Source organism: Phyllobates terribilis, unplaced genomic scaffold (genome assembly GCF_046119375.1).
Source record: "Phyllobates terribilis strain yellow unplaced genomic scaffold, ASM4611937v1 Scaffold_8__6_contigs__length_399053987, whole genome shotgun sequence".
NCBI classification, from domain to species: Eukaryota; Metazoa; Chordata; class Amphibia; order Anura; family Dendrobatidae; genus Phyllobates; species Phyllobates terribilis.
The window spans coordinates 66,023,157-66,037,418 of NW_027362768.1; the positions used below are offsets into that span (position 1 = coordinate 66,023,157).

General features: G+C 42.1%; 1 protein-coding gene across 3 annotated transcripts in view; it reads left to right on the plus strand.

The window, feature by feature from the left end:
- LOC141156717 (E-selectin-like) overlaps window positions 1-14,262 on the plus strand; it is a 1,180,370-nt gene that overhangs the window by 786,356 nt on the left and 379,752 nt on the right. For all 3 annotated transcript variants that reach the window (XM_073643013.1, XM_073643011.1, XM_073643012.1), the window contains 2 exons: window positions 67-252; window positions 11,378-11,563. In XM_073643013.1, the coding sequence (XP_073499114.1) occupies window positions 67-252; window positions 11,378-11,563 (372 nt within the window). The remainder of the gene's footprint in view (window positions 1-66; window positions 253-11,377; window positions 11,564-14,262) is intronic.

The following is a 14,262-nucleotide window of genomic DNA, read 5'->3' on the forward strand; positions in this document are numbered from 1 at the left end:
AGTAAATTTGTAATCTTGTATAATTCAATATATTTTGGTAATTTAAAATCTTAACTTTCTTCACAGCGGTCCAATGTAGGGCCCTACAGAGTCCAGAACATGGTCAAATACATTGTTCTGATACATTCGGAGAGTACAGCTACAAATCCATTTGCAATGTCACTTGTGAAGAAGGATTTGAATTACAAGGAAAATCATCGTTATTGTGCCAGAATACAGGAGAACGGTCTGAATCTACACCCTCTTGCTCTGGTAAATGTCTTGTTATAAAACTGTAAGGCCTCATTCAGACGTCAGTGATGTTTCATGTATTTAAATGTTAAATGTTGAGACTGTCCTCAGTGTTTTTCATACCATTTTCCTTAGTGTCTAGTCAGTGTATCAGTTTTTACCATCAGAGTTTCATCAGTGATTTTCACTTATAGAAAAATAACAAATTACAAAGCTTCCCCTACTCATTGCAATGTGAATCATACAGCACACGGATTTTACACTGATGCCATCCATGTTCTGGTCGTAATTTTTTCCAGACCTATAGACGTGTAAGAGTAAGTTTGATCCATGACTCAGGTCAAAATCGGATATGTCCCCTTACTAATTTTTGTGGACACACGGTCTGCAAAAAATACGGGCATGTGAATAGCACCATAGACTATAATGAATATGTGTTATCTCCATAAAACCCACATATAGAACACATACGTGACTCATGAATCCTGAATGAGGCCTTGCACAGTTTCTTCATGGAACTTCTTTTAAAAAAAAAAAAATCCAAAAACAAAAAGCTTAACTTTCAGCTCTAATATTTGATTTTTACCACAAGGAAAAACCAAGAGTGCATATCCCCACTAAATAAACCCCTCTCCAGCAGGTCAATAAAATGTAACCTTTAATACATTAATTAAAAAGATTCCTACAATTAGCTGAAGGTTGAAATACTTCATATTTGTTATTATTTCATAGTTTATAATGTGCTTAGAAGCAATAGCTTATCTCCTTGAATCTGATTAATGCCCTCATTGCCCAAGCTGAGAGTTTTCGTGGGCGACCCTCGCTTGGCTGGTTTTTTGTGGTACCACGTTCTCTCTATTTAATGATAATGGATTTGATAGTGCTTTGGGGGATCATTAGAAATTGTTATATTTTTTTTAAATTCAATCCTGACTTGTCCATGGCTTGTTTAGAAATCTCCTCGGTCTTCATGGTGTTGTTTGGTTAGTGGTGCCTCTAGCTTCATGGTGCTACAGCCTTTGTTGCCTTTCAGAAATGGTGAGTATATACTGACAGACCGTGTGACACTGAGGTTGCACACAGGTGGACTTCCTTTCACCAAGCATGTGACTTATGAAGGTAACTTCATCGCAAAAGGTGTGAATACATATGCACATGCCAATTTTCAGTTATTTGATCCCATAAATGTACTTTATGCCTATATTTTTCTAACTTCACTTCACCAACTTAGACTATTTAGTGCTGATGCATCACAAATAAATCAAATTACAAAAATATTTAAACACAGGTTATAATGTAACAAAACAGTTAAAAAGCAAAGTGTGGTAAATACATTCGCATGTCATTGTAGGTCATAGAAAGTTGAAGAAAATGATACTTTGATATCTGCCATCTGATGTCTAAATTCAGAGTAATCCACATTTTTCTTAATATGTAAATGCACTGGACATAGATCTCCCTGAAAATCTGCCCTCGGATCTTATTTTAAATAAAAGGGGGCATCACCAATGTGAACCATGAAATGACTGATAGCCTGCACTCTTGATCTACATATCTCACATTTTTAATGCTCCCTTTCATGTAAAATTAGCGCTGGAGGCAGATTCTCAGGGAGATATGTCCAGCCTATAGATCTTAACAGCTGATATGCATATTAAGAAAAATGTGGATTTTGCAGGAGTAAGACATCGGATCGCAGATATCAAGGTATCATTTTATAGATATTTTTATGACCTATATTTCCATATAGATGGCTTAGGAGGGTTGATCCTACTGACAGACTCCATTTAAGGCCACATTCACACATTCAGTTTTTGGTCAGTATTTGTAGTTTTTTATCAGTATTTGTAAGCCAAAATCAGAAGTGGAACAATCAGAGGTTCAACAAAAGAGAAAATCAAATGGATTATTTTGATCAGACTATGACAGTCTGTGAAAATCAAACCGCACTCTGATGTAATCCAAGTGCATTCCGATTTTTTCAAGGACCCATTGACTTGCATTGCCGATTTTGATCCAACACTCAGATCAAAATTAGACATGTCTCAGGTGTTTTCCTTCGGACCACTAGATCCGAGGAAAAAGTCGGACATGTGAATTGTCTCATAGACTATGAAAGGTGTGAGTGCTATCCGTGAAAATCACGGATAACACTTGTACGCAAGAAAAGATGTCCGAATGAACAATAATGGAAACATGTGCACCACTTACATATTTTTTAACTCACTCCTGGTTTTAGCTTCCAAATACTGATGTAAAATACTGACCAAATACTGAACGTGTGAACGTGGCCTAAGCAGGATTGATAGTCGATGTCGAGGGATTAAGTGTTCACTGTTGTCATTGCCTCTCCACATTAAAGTTTGCATCATCGGAATTAGTAACGTATCCTGAAATTTGTGGGCCCTATTGAAAAATATCCAACTTGGCCTTCAACTTTTACAGATCTTTAATTGCATTGGTCTTTTTATATGGGTCAAAGTGACCTTTTATGCCCCTATATGCTCCTGTGCCCAGGTGCGACTGCAATCCCTGCACCCAAATATAGTTAAGCCTCTGATCTGAATTGTGTGCTGTCATTTTACTATACAGGGTGGGCTTTATATGGATACACCTAAATTAAATGGGAATGGTTGGTGATATCAACTTCCTGTTTGTGGCACATTAGTATATGGGAGGAGGAAAAATTTCCAGATCTGAAACAACGGATACTGGAAGCCTGTGCTAGCATTTCTTCTGCGGTGTTCTATCAGTGTGTCAAGAGTGGGAGAAGAGGGTTGCATTGACAATCCAACACAATGGGTTGCACTTTGAACACATTTTATAAATGGTCACAAACTTGTAAAAAACTCATGAAAGAATAAAGTTACGTTAAAACCAAGCACACCATTGTTTTTATTATGAAATTCTCAATAAGTTTGATGTGTCACATGACCCTCTTCCCATTGAAAAAAATAAAGTTGGATCCAAAATGGCCGACTTCAAAATGGCCGCCATGGTCACCACCCATCTGGAAAAGTTTTCACCCTCACATATAGTAGTGTGCCACAAACAGGAAGTTAATATCACCAACCATTCCCATTTAATTCAGGTGTATCCATATAAATGGCCCACCCTGTATATGCTTTTGCATTGCTTTTGCACTTTTGCATTGCTTTCAACCGTGACAAATGCATTCACCGGGAGAAGTCATTTTAACATTTTACAACCTTATCTGGCCATGTGGTGTGTGAGACATGATCAGACACATCCTGTTTCATTTATGAAGGAGGGACTCTGAATGTCACAAAACCTATTTTTATAGGGCCATCAGGCGGCTTTTACTATTCTTAAAGGGCCAGCTGTCGGTCCTCACTATTGTTAGAGAGCCATCATCCGGCTATGCTTTGTTGTTCCCATTACTACAGAGTGGGTCTCCTATACTGTTATTGCATATGCAGTGAGTGGCAGGGCTGCCCAAAATTTGGATGCACCCCAATACCCCTTTGAAGAGACTTAGAGGAGGTCCTCCTGAAAACAATGTTCTCATTATTAGGAAGTGGGTCTCCCATACTGTTTAGCTATGCAGTGAATGCAAGGGCTGCCAAAAATTTGGACCTAATCCTGTGCCCCATGGAAGAGATGTAGAGGAGGGCCTCCTGAAAAAAAATGTTCCCATTATTAGGAAGTGGGTCTACCATTGTGTTTGTCTATGCAGTGAATGCAAGGGTTGACAAAAATGTGGAGGCACTCCAATGCCCCTTGGAAGAGAAATGGAGGTTAGAGGGCCTCCTGAAAACAATGTTCCCATTATTAGGAAGTGGGTCTCCCATTGTGTTTGCCTATACAGTAAATGCAAGGGTTGCCAAAAATTTGGAGGCACTCCAATGCCCCATGGAGGAGATGAAGAGGGCCTCATGAAAAAATGTTCCCATAATTAGGAAGTGGGTCTCCCATAGTGTTGGCCTATGCAGTGAATGCAAGGGCTGAAAAAAAAATTGGGAGGCACTCCAATGCCCCTTGGAAGAAACGTAGAGGGCCTCCTGAAAACAATGTTCCCATTATTAGGAAGTGGGTCTACCATAGTGTTGGCCTATGCAGTGAATGCAAGGGCTGCCAAAAATTGGGAGGCACTCCAATGCAACTTGGAAAAGACGTGGAGGAGGGCCTCAGAAAAAATTGTTCCCATTAGAAAGGAGCGGGTCTCCTGTACTTGTAATGCCCATGCACTAAGTGCATGGGCTGACAAACATTTACCCCTGGGGGGTATACATAAACATGCTGTATAAAAAATTTTTTTACGGGCATCATAAACACCTTTTAAAAAATTATGTGGGTGTTGAACCACGGACCACAGTCACCCTGGTGATAAGGTGGTGGAGGATGAGGATGAGGAGAAGAAGGAGGGCAAGAGCAAATAGCCAAAATCAGGAAGCGTATACCCATGTGTGGGTGTAAAAAGGTGCATGGGGAATACACCTCCCCAAAAAAGACACTGGATTTGAGCTTATGTTACGCTGCTATCATTTGGTGGTGTTGAGAAGTCTGCCCCAATCCAGCTCTTGCTCATTTTTATAAGAGTCAGCCTGTCAGCATTTTCAGTTGACAGGCGGATGCACTTATCAGTTTTAACTCCACCAGCAGCACTAAAAACCCGCTTTGATAAAACGCTAGTGGTAGGGCAGGCCAGGACTTCCAAGGTGTAGAGAGCCAGTTCATTCCACGTGTCCAGCTTGGATACCCAATAATTATAAGGCACAGAGGAATCAAGGAGGACGTTGGCACGGTCAGAAAGTTACTCCCTCAGCATCTTCCCAAACTTTGCAGTCCTTGTGAGAGTACCCCGCACCTCAGGGCCTGTGCGATGGGAGGGGCTGAGAAAACTCTCCCAGAACTTTGACAGTTTTCCCCTGCCTCTGCTGGATTAGAGTTGTGTCTCTCTCGGCTGTACTCCTTGGTTATCCAACGAACTGTGACCTCTGCCGCCAGAATTTTCAGATGGGAATTTTTTTAATACTGTAGTTCGGCAATAAGGGCCTTCTGGCACTGCCCCATTTTTGTAGACCTGTCCGCCTCAGGAATAAGAGATATAAAGTTCTCCTTGTAGCGTGGGTCTAGAAGTGTCACCAACCACTAATGACTGTCACCCAAAATTTTGAGAACATGAGGGTCACGGGAAAAGCAGCGTTACATAAACTCATCCATGCGTGCCAGACTGCTAACAGGCAAGACTTCCATGTCCTCACCAAGAGGACGACTGACCATGTTCTACTCCTCCTCCTCTCTCTCCTCAGGCCATCCACGCTGAACAGACGGTATGACAATTGTGCAGGTGGTACCATCTATAGCGCATGAAACTAGCTCCTGTTCTTCCTCCTCCTCCTCTTCCTCATTATCACGCAATCCATGTTGGGATGAGATGGGGCTGGGCGATGTGGAATCACCCTGTATGGTTCCTATCTCCATCTCATCGTGCTCTGCCTGCAATGCATCCTCTTTGATTGTGAGCAGAGAGGGTTTCAGAATACAGAGAAGCGCCGCTAATTATGGCGTCATCGCCGCTCACCATTTTGGAGGATGGTGCAGATGTCTGACATCCATGTCAACTCCTGAGATCTCATGTGTGGAGTCTGAACTGAATACCGACGGCCTTGTTGATGCTGGTACTCAACAAATGCCCTCTTCTGCTCACAAATCCTTCCAAACATCTGCATTTTAGATTTCCAATGCGCGGGGACATCACACACCAGTCGGTGAACCGGAAGCTGCAAATGCTGCTGAAGCAAGGCAAGAGCGGCGGAAGCTGAAGCTGACTTCCTAAAATGGGCACACTGGCGGCGTATTTTGACAAGCAGATCCGGCAGCTCCGGGTAGGTTTTGAGAAACTGCTGATCCACGAGGTTAAGCACATGGGCAGGCATGGTACATGTGTGAGCTCGCCTCACCTCAGGACCGCCACCAGGTTCCGGCCATTGTCACACATAACCATGCCTGGCTGTAGGTCCAGCGGTGTGAGCCACAGATCTGCCTGCTCTTTCAGAGCTGTCCACAACTCTTCAGCATTGTGCAGTTTGTCACTTAAGCATATTAGCTTCAGCACAGCCTGTTGCCGCTTGTCTGAGGTAGTGCTCCAGTGCTTCCAGCTTGAGACTGATGTGGTCACTTCGGAGATGGAGGCTGAAGAGGATAAGGAGGCTGAGGAGGATGAGGTGAAGGAGCTGTAGACTGTGGGGGCAACCCTGATTGACCCAGGGCCCGCAATCCTCGGCGTCGGGAGGATGTGTTCCGTCCCAAGGTCCGACTGGGTGACAGCTTCCATTATGTTAACCCAGTGTTCCGTCAGCGAGATATACCATCCCTACCCACAAGCACTTGTCCACGTGTCTGTGGTTAGGTACATTTTCGCTGTAACTGCATTGTTGAGGGCATGGCTAATGTTGTGGGACACGTGCTTGTGTAATGAGGGAACGGTACACCAGGAGAAATAGTGGCAACTGGGGACAAAGTACCGAGGGACGGTCGCCGCCATCAGGTTGCAGAAAGCTTCTGTCACCATGAGCCTAAATGGCAACATTTTGAGTGCAAGCAATTGCAAAATGTGGGAATTTAGTAGTGTGGCTTGTGGGGTGTTGGCTGCGTATTTGCGCTTGTGTTCCAAGGACTGGGGTATGGACAACTGAATGCTGTGCTGGGACAAGCACGTGCTTGCTGATGGTGCTAGTTGAGAGTGTGCAACAACAGGTGCAGGGCAAGAGGCATCTTCACATGCACTATGGACAGGGGATTGTCTTGCACACACAACAGCGGAAGAAGCAGTGGTGTCACCCGCATACACTGTTTCTGGATCCTGGGGTTCGGGATCATGCTGGTGGTGGTCAGACTGGTCGTTTTGCTACTCCTGCTGATGCTGGCCTGGCAGGTGTGGAAATGGCCTTTTTGGGGTTATCGCCAGAGTCTTTAAAAAACAACCTGACTCAGGAAGACCTAACAATTGCACTGGCAACTTCCTTCGTGTTGGTGTTATGGCGAACTGTTGCCCGCCTTCTGTCTCCGGCAACCACACTGCTTCTTCCTGCCTGTTGGGGTGCTCTGCCTCCCTTCCCCTGTGTGCTGCAGTCATTGCTCTGCAGGTCCTCATCACAGGTTGGGTCAGTTACTATATCATCCACCACCTCGTCTTCCACTTCCGTACCCTGGTCCTCCTCCTGACTTTCTGGCAATTTTGTCTCATCATCGTCCACCTCTTGTGACACTTTCCCACCGTCGCTTTTGTATGACCGTAGCTGCTCAAATATTTGGGCATCGCTTATGCAATCTCCTCTTGCCCCCCTTCAAGTGGACCAGGCGAGAGGCCCGAATCTATAAATGGAAAAGTGAACATCTCTTCGGAGTGTCCAAGTGTGGGATCAATTGTCTCTGGGCACTCGGCATGATGGGAGGAAGGAGTATCAGGGTGAGGAATATGCGGTCCAGACTCACGGCTACTGAGATTTGACCGTGTGGAAGACAGGATGGTGGTGTTGGTGGCTAAGTGACTGGAAGCATTATCTTCTATCCAACCAATAAAATTTTCACACTGCTCTTTGTTCAATAGTGGTGTTCTGCGGTCCCCTATAAATTGGGACAGGAACGTCGAGCGAGAAGATGTGAGTGCTTGTTGTGGCACAATTTCAGCTTGCCCACAGCCTCGGCCTCGGCCTCTGCATGCACCATCACCATCACATCCAGTTCCCTGTCCCTTGCTACGTGACTTGTCCATTTTAAATGGAGGACAATATCTTCCACGCTCACTACAAATGGCTGAATTTGGAGCGAACTTTCAATGTCAATTTCTCTTTGGAGTATGCGGATTTTCCACATAGACTCACATTAGAAGCGGAAAATCTGCAGCAAAAAGCACACATGAGTTTTTAGTGCTTTTCCGAGGCAGAAACACATTACACGTGTAATCCGCACCTAAGTATATCAATAAAGTTTTTTCAAAGAAAAACTAAAAAATGATATTGTTGGCCCCCTTAAAAATAGTCTGGGTGAAATGGTGGATGAGGATGAGGAAAAAGCCAATATGCTAAATGATTTTTTTTCAACCGTATTTACACAAGAAAATCGCATGACAGAAAACATTATTAATGATAACAAAAATTCTCCATAAAATGTCACTTGCTTAACCCAGCAGGAAGTACGGCGGTGTCTAAAAGTCACTAAAGTTGACAAATCCCCAGGCCCGGATGGGATACACCCGCGAGTACTGCAGGAATTAAGTAACGTCATAGATAGACCATTATTTTTAATCTTTAAAGATTCCATAATTACAGGGTCTGTACCACAGGACTGGCATATAGCAAATGTGGTGTCAATATTCAAAAAGGGGACAAAAACTGAACTTGGAAATTATAGGCCAGTAAGCTTAACCTCTACTGTGGGTAAAATCCTGGAGGGTTTCCTAAGAGATACTATACTAGAATATTTGAAGAAGAATAACCTCATGACCCAATATCAGCATGGGTTTACGAGGGACCGTTCCTGTCAAACTAATCTGATCAGTTTTTATGAGGAGGCAAGTTCCGGACTGGACCAAGGAAATGCAGTGGATGTTGTGTATATGGACTTTTCAAAACCTTTTGATACGGTTCCACACAAAAGGTTGATGCATAAAATGAGAACAATGGGGATAAGGGCAAACGAAAAGCTCACTTTTAGTGGCCAGTGTCAGGCAGCTGCTGCAAAGGCAAATAAAATAATGGGATGCATTAAAAGAGGCATAGATGCTCATGAGGAGAACATAATTTTACCTCTATAAAAGTCACTAGTGCAACCACACTTAGAATACTGTGCACAGTTCTGGTCTCCGGTGTAAAAGAAAGACATAGCTGAACTAGAGAGGGTGCAGAGAAGAGCGACCAAGGTTATTAGAGGACTGGGGGGTCTGCAATACCAAGACAGGTTATTACACTTAGGGTTATTTACTGTGGAAAAACGAAGGCTTAGGGGTGATCTTATTACTATGTACAAGTATATGAGGGGACAGTACAAAGACCTGTCTACTGATCATTTTACTCTGAGACCAGAGACGGGGACAAGGGGGCATCTTCTACGTCTGGAGGAAAGAAGGTTTAATCATAATCACAGACACGGATTCTTTACTGTAAGAGCAGTGAGACTATGGAACTCTCTGCTGCATGATGTTGTAATGAGTGATTCACTATTAAAATTTAAGAAGGGCATGTGTGGCGCCCCTGCGGGTTCTGTCGCCACAGAGGTACTGCATCTCTCCCAGAGGTGTGGTATCTCACTCTCAGGTAAGGATGGAGTACTGCCCGGGATCCTAACACCTGCATCCAACACACCACTCCAGGCCAGCAGGGGGGTGTAAGATGTCTCTGGTTCTGCTGAGCCCCTTCCCTTGGCTGGAGTGGAGGGGAACCAAGTGAGGGGGAACCATGTAGTGGGTGTTGGTGGAGGACGTAGATCAGGGGAGCACTTCAGATACTGTTGTGGTGAAGTTTAAAGCTGGATTTGGATACAAAAAGATTTCCCAAGTTTTAAACATCTCAAGGAGCACTGTGCAAGCAATCATATTGAAATGGAAGGAGTATCAGACCATTGCAAATCTACCAAGACCCAGCCGTCCCTCTAAACTTTCATCTCGAACAAGGAGAAGACTGATCAGAGATGCAGCCAAAAGGCCCATGATCACTCTGGATGAACTGCAGAGATCTACAACTGAGGTGGGAGAGTCTGTCCATAGGACAACAATCAGTCGTACACTGCACAAATCTGGCCTTTATGGAAGAGTGGCCAGAAGAAAGCCATTTCTCAAAGATATCCATAAAAAATCTCGTTTGAAGTTTGCCATAAGCCACCTGGGAGACACACCAAACATGTGGAATAAGGTGCTCTGATCAGATGAAAGCAAAATCGAACTTTTTGGCCACAATGCAAAACGATATGTTTGGCGTAAAAGCAACACAGCTCATCACTCTCAAAACACCATCCCCACTGTAAAACATGTTGGTGGCAGAATCATGGTTTGGGCCTGCTTTTCTTCAGCAGGGACAGGGAAGATGGTTAAAATTGATGGGAAGATGGACGGAGCCAAATACTGGACCATTCTGGAAGAAAACCTTTTGGAGTCTGCAAAAGACCTGAGACTGGGACAGTGATTTATCTTCCAACAAGACAATGATCCCACACATAAAGCAAAATCTACAATGGAATGGTTAAAAAATAAATGTATCCAGGTGTTAGAATGGCCAAGTCAAAGTCCAGACCTGAATCCAATCGAGAATCTGTGGAAAGAGTTGAAAACTCCTGTTCACAAATGCCCTCCATCCAACCTCAATGAGCTCAAGCTGTTTTGCAAGGAAGAATGGCCAAGAATTTCAGCCTCTCGATGTGCAAAACTGATAGAGACATACCCCAAGAGACTTGCAGCTGTAATCACAGCAAAAGGTGGCGCTAAAAAGTATTAACTCAAGGGGGCCGAATAATATTGCACTCCCCACTTTTCATTTTTTTTTTTTAAAGTTTAAAATATCCAATGAATTAAATTCAACTTCACGATTGTGTCCCACTTTTTGTTGATTCTTCCCCAAAAAATTAGAATTTTATATCTTTATGTTTGAAGGCTGAAATGTGGCAAAAGGTAGAAAAGTTCAAGGGGGCCAAATACTTTCACAATGCACTGTATGTGAACCTCTGAATTGTAAAGCGCTGCAGAATATGTTGGCGCTATATAAATAAAGATTATTATTATTAATAATTGTACTGACCTGGGAATTCAAACAATCTTGTCATTTTTATCATACAATAAACACCTTAAAAAAACATACAATGGCAGAATTTAATTTTTTTCACCATTTTTTCTCACTTGAATTTTTTTTTCTAATTTTCAGTAAATTTTATGGTAAAATGGATGGTGTCATTCAAAACGAGCGCACATAAGGCTATGTCAATAGAAAAATAAAAAAGTTATGCATCTTGGTAGAAGGGGAGGAAAAACCGAAAACACAAAAATGAAAAATCTCCTAGTGCATCAGAGGTTAAAGGCCAGCATACATGTAGATTGTTTTTATTATTATGATTGTGCTTTAAAATTTTCAGTAAATTTGTAATCTTGTATAATTCAATATATTTTGGTAATTTAAAATCTTAACTTTCTTCACAGCGGTCCAATGTAGGGCCCTACAGAGTCCAGAACATGGTCAAATACATTGTTCTGATACATTCGGAGAGTACAGCTACAAATCCATTTGCAATGTCACTTGTGAAGAAGGATTTGAATTACAAGGAAAATCATCGTTATTGTGCCAGAATACAGGAGAATGGTCTGAATCTACACCCTCTTGCTCTGGTAAATGTCTTGTTATAAAACTGTAAGGCCTCATTCAGACGTCAGTGATGTTTCATGTATTTAAATGTTAAATGTTGAGACTGTCCTCAGTGTTTTTCATACCATTTTCCTCAGTGTCTAGTCAGTGTATCAGTTTTTACCATCAGTGTTTCATCAGTGATTTTCACTTATAGAAAAATAACAAATTACAAAGCTTCCCCTACTCATTGCAATGTGAATCATACAGCACACGGATTTTACACTGATGCCTTCCATGTTCTGGTCGTAATATTTTCCAGACCTATAGACGTGTAAGAGTAAGTTTGATCCATGACTCAGGTCAAAATCGGATATGTCCCCTTACTAATTTTTGTGGACACACGGTCTGCAAAAAATACGGGCATGTGAATAGCACCATAGACTATAATGAATATGTGTTATCTCCATAAAACCCACATATAGAACACATACGTGACTCATGAATCCTGAATGAGGCCTTGCACAGTTTCTTCATGGAACTTCTTTTAAAAAAAAAAAAAATCCAAAAACAAAAAGCTTAACTTTCAGCTCTAATATTTAATTTTTACCACAAGGAAAAACCAAGAGTGCATATCCCCACTAAATAAACCCCTCTCCAGCAGGTCAATAAAATGTAACCTTTAATACATTAATTAAAAAGATTCCTACAATTAGCTGAAGGTTAAAATACTTCATATTTGTTATTATTTCATAGTTTATAATGTGCTTAGAAGCAATAGCTTATCTCCTTGAATCTGATTAATGCCCTCATTGCCCAAGCTGAGAGTTTTCGTGGGCGACCCTCGCTTGGCTGGTTTTTTGTGGTACCACGTTCTCTCTATTTAATGATAATGGATTTGATAGTGCTTTGGGGGATCATTAGAAATTGTTATATTTTTTTTAAATTCAATCCTGACTTGTCCATGGCTTGTTTAGAAATCTCCTCGGTCTTCATGGTGTTGTTTGGTTAGTGGTGCCTCTAGCTTCATGGTGCTACAGCCTTTGTTGCCTTTCAGAAATGGTGAGTATATACTGACAGACCGTGTGACACTGAGGTTGCACACAGGTGGACTTCCTTTCCCCAAGCATGTGACTTATGAAGGTAACTTCATCGCAAAAGGTGTGAATACATATGCACATGCCAATTTTCAGTTATTTGATCCCATAAATGTACTTTATGCCTATATTTTTCTAACTTCACTTCACCAACTTAGACTATTTAGTGCTGATGCATCACAAATAAATCAAATTACAAACATATTTAAACACAGGTTATAATGTAACAAAACAGTTAAAAAGCAAAGTGTGGTAAATACATTCGCATGTCATTGTAGGTCATAGAAAGTTGAAGAAAATGATACTTTGATATCTGCCATCTGATGTCTAAATTCAGAGTAATCCACATTTTTCTTAATATGTAGATGCACTGGACATAGATCTCCCTGAAAATCTGCCCTCGGATCTTATTTTAAATAAAAGGGGGCATCACCAATGTGAACCATGAAATGACTGATAGCCTGCACTCTTGATCTACATATCTCACATTTTTAATGCTCCCTTTCATGTAAAATTAGCTCTGGAGGCAGATTCTCAGGGAGATATGTCCAGCCTATAGATCTTAACAGCTGATATGCATATTAAGAAAAATGTGGATTTTGCAGGAGTAAGACATCGGATCGCAGATATCAAGGTATCATTTTATACATATTTTTATGACCTATATTTCCATATAGATGGCTTAGGAGGGTTGATCCTACTGACAGACTCCATTTAAGGCCACATTCACACATTCAGTTTTTGGTCAGTATTTTTAGTTTTTTATCAGTATTTGTAAGCCAAAATCAGAAGTGGAACAATCAGAGGTCAAGTATAAGGGCTCATTTAGACGTCCAATTTTTTCACAAACGAGAAAATCAAATGGATTATTTTGATCAGACTATGACAGTCTGTGAAAGTCAAACCGCACTCTGATGTAATCCAAGTGCATTCCGATTTTTTCAAGGACCCATTGACTTGCATTTTGATCCAACACTCAGATCAAAATCAGACATGTCTCAGGTTTTTTTCTTCGGACTAGAGATGAGCGGTGTTCAACTCGAACTGTTCGCCAATCTCAAATTCGAGCTGTTTTGGGCGGTGTTCGAGTCATTCGACGAACTCGAACGATTTGCAAAAAATTCGGCTGTTCGAGGTTATGTTCGATAACTGTTCGTGCGCCAAAAGCGTAACTGGATTTTTTCACTGTAATACTGTTAATCAATGTTAATAGACAGTTTCAGTGTAGAGTGGGCGGGGGGAGGGGCAGGGGATGGATCTCTGCAGAAATAATGCCGATCTCCAATTTTTATTTCTTTCCCACATTTACAGTGGGGCGGTGCAGTCTGTCGGCCTATCAGCAGCGCACACACGCAGCGAAGTGCTTTTTTTTCACATAAGCAAGGGCTTGTGTCATTGGCTGTCTATGTCACATGTCCCTGCCCTATAAGACCCAGCCATTTTCCCTGTCGCCACCATTTTCTCACTGCTGCAGCTGAGTGTTAGACGGCACCGTTGCTGCTGTGGGCGCTATACAGCATAACTATGTGAATTGCGAGCGAATTTCCAGTTACATAGAGAGATAGGTTTAGGGAGTAGGGACTAGTTCTAATTGCAACCCTTTTGAGGGCTACGTTACAGCAGTTCCTAGCACTTTTTGCCAGGCA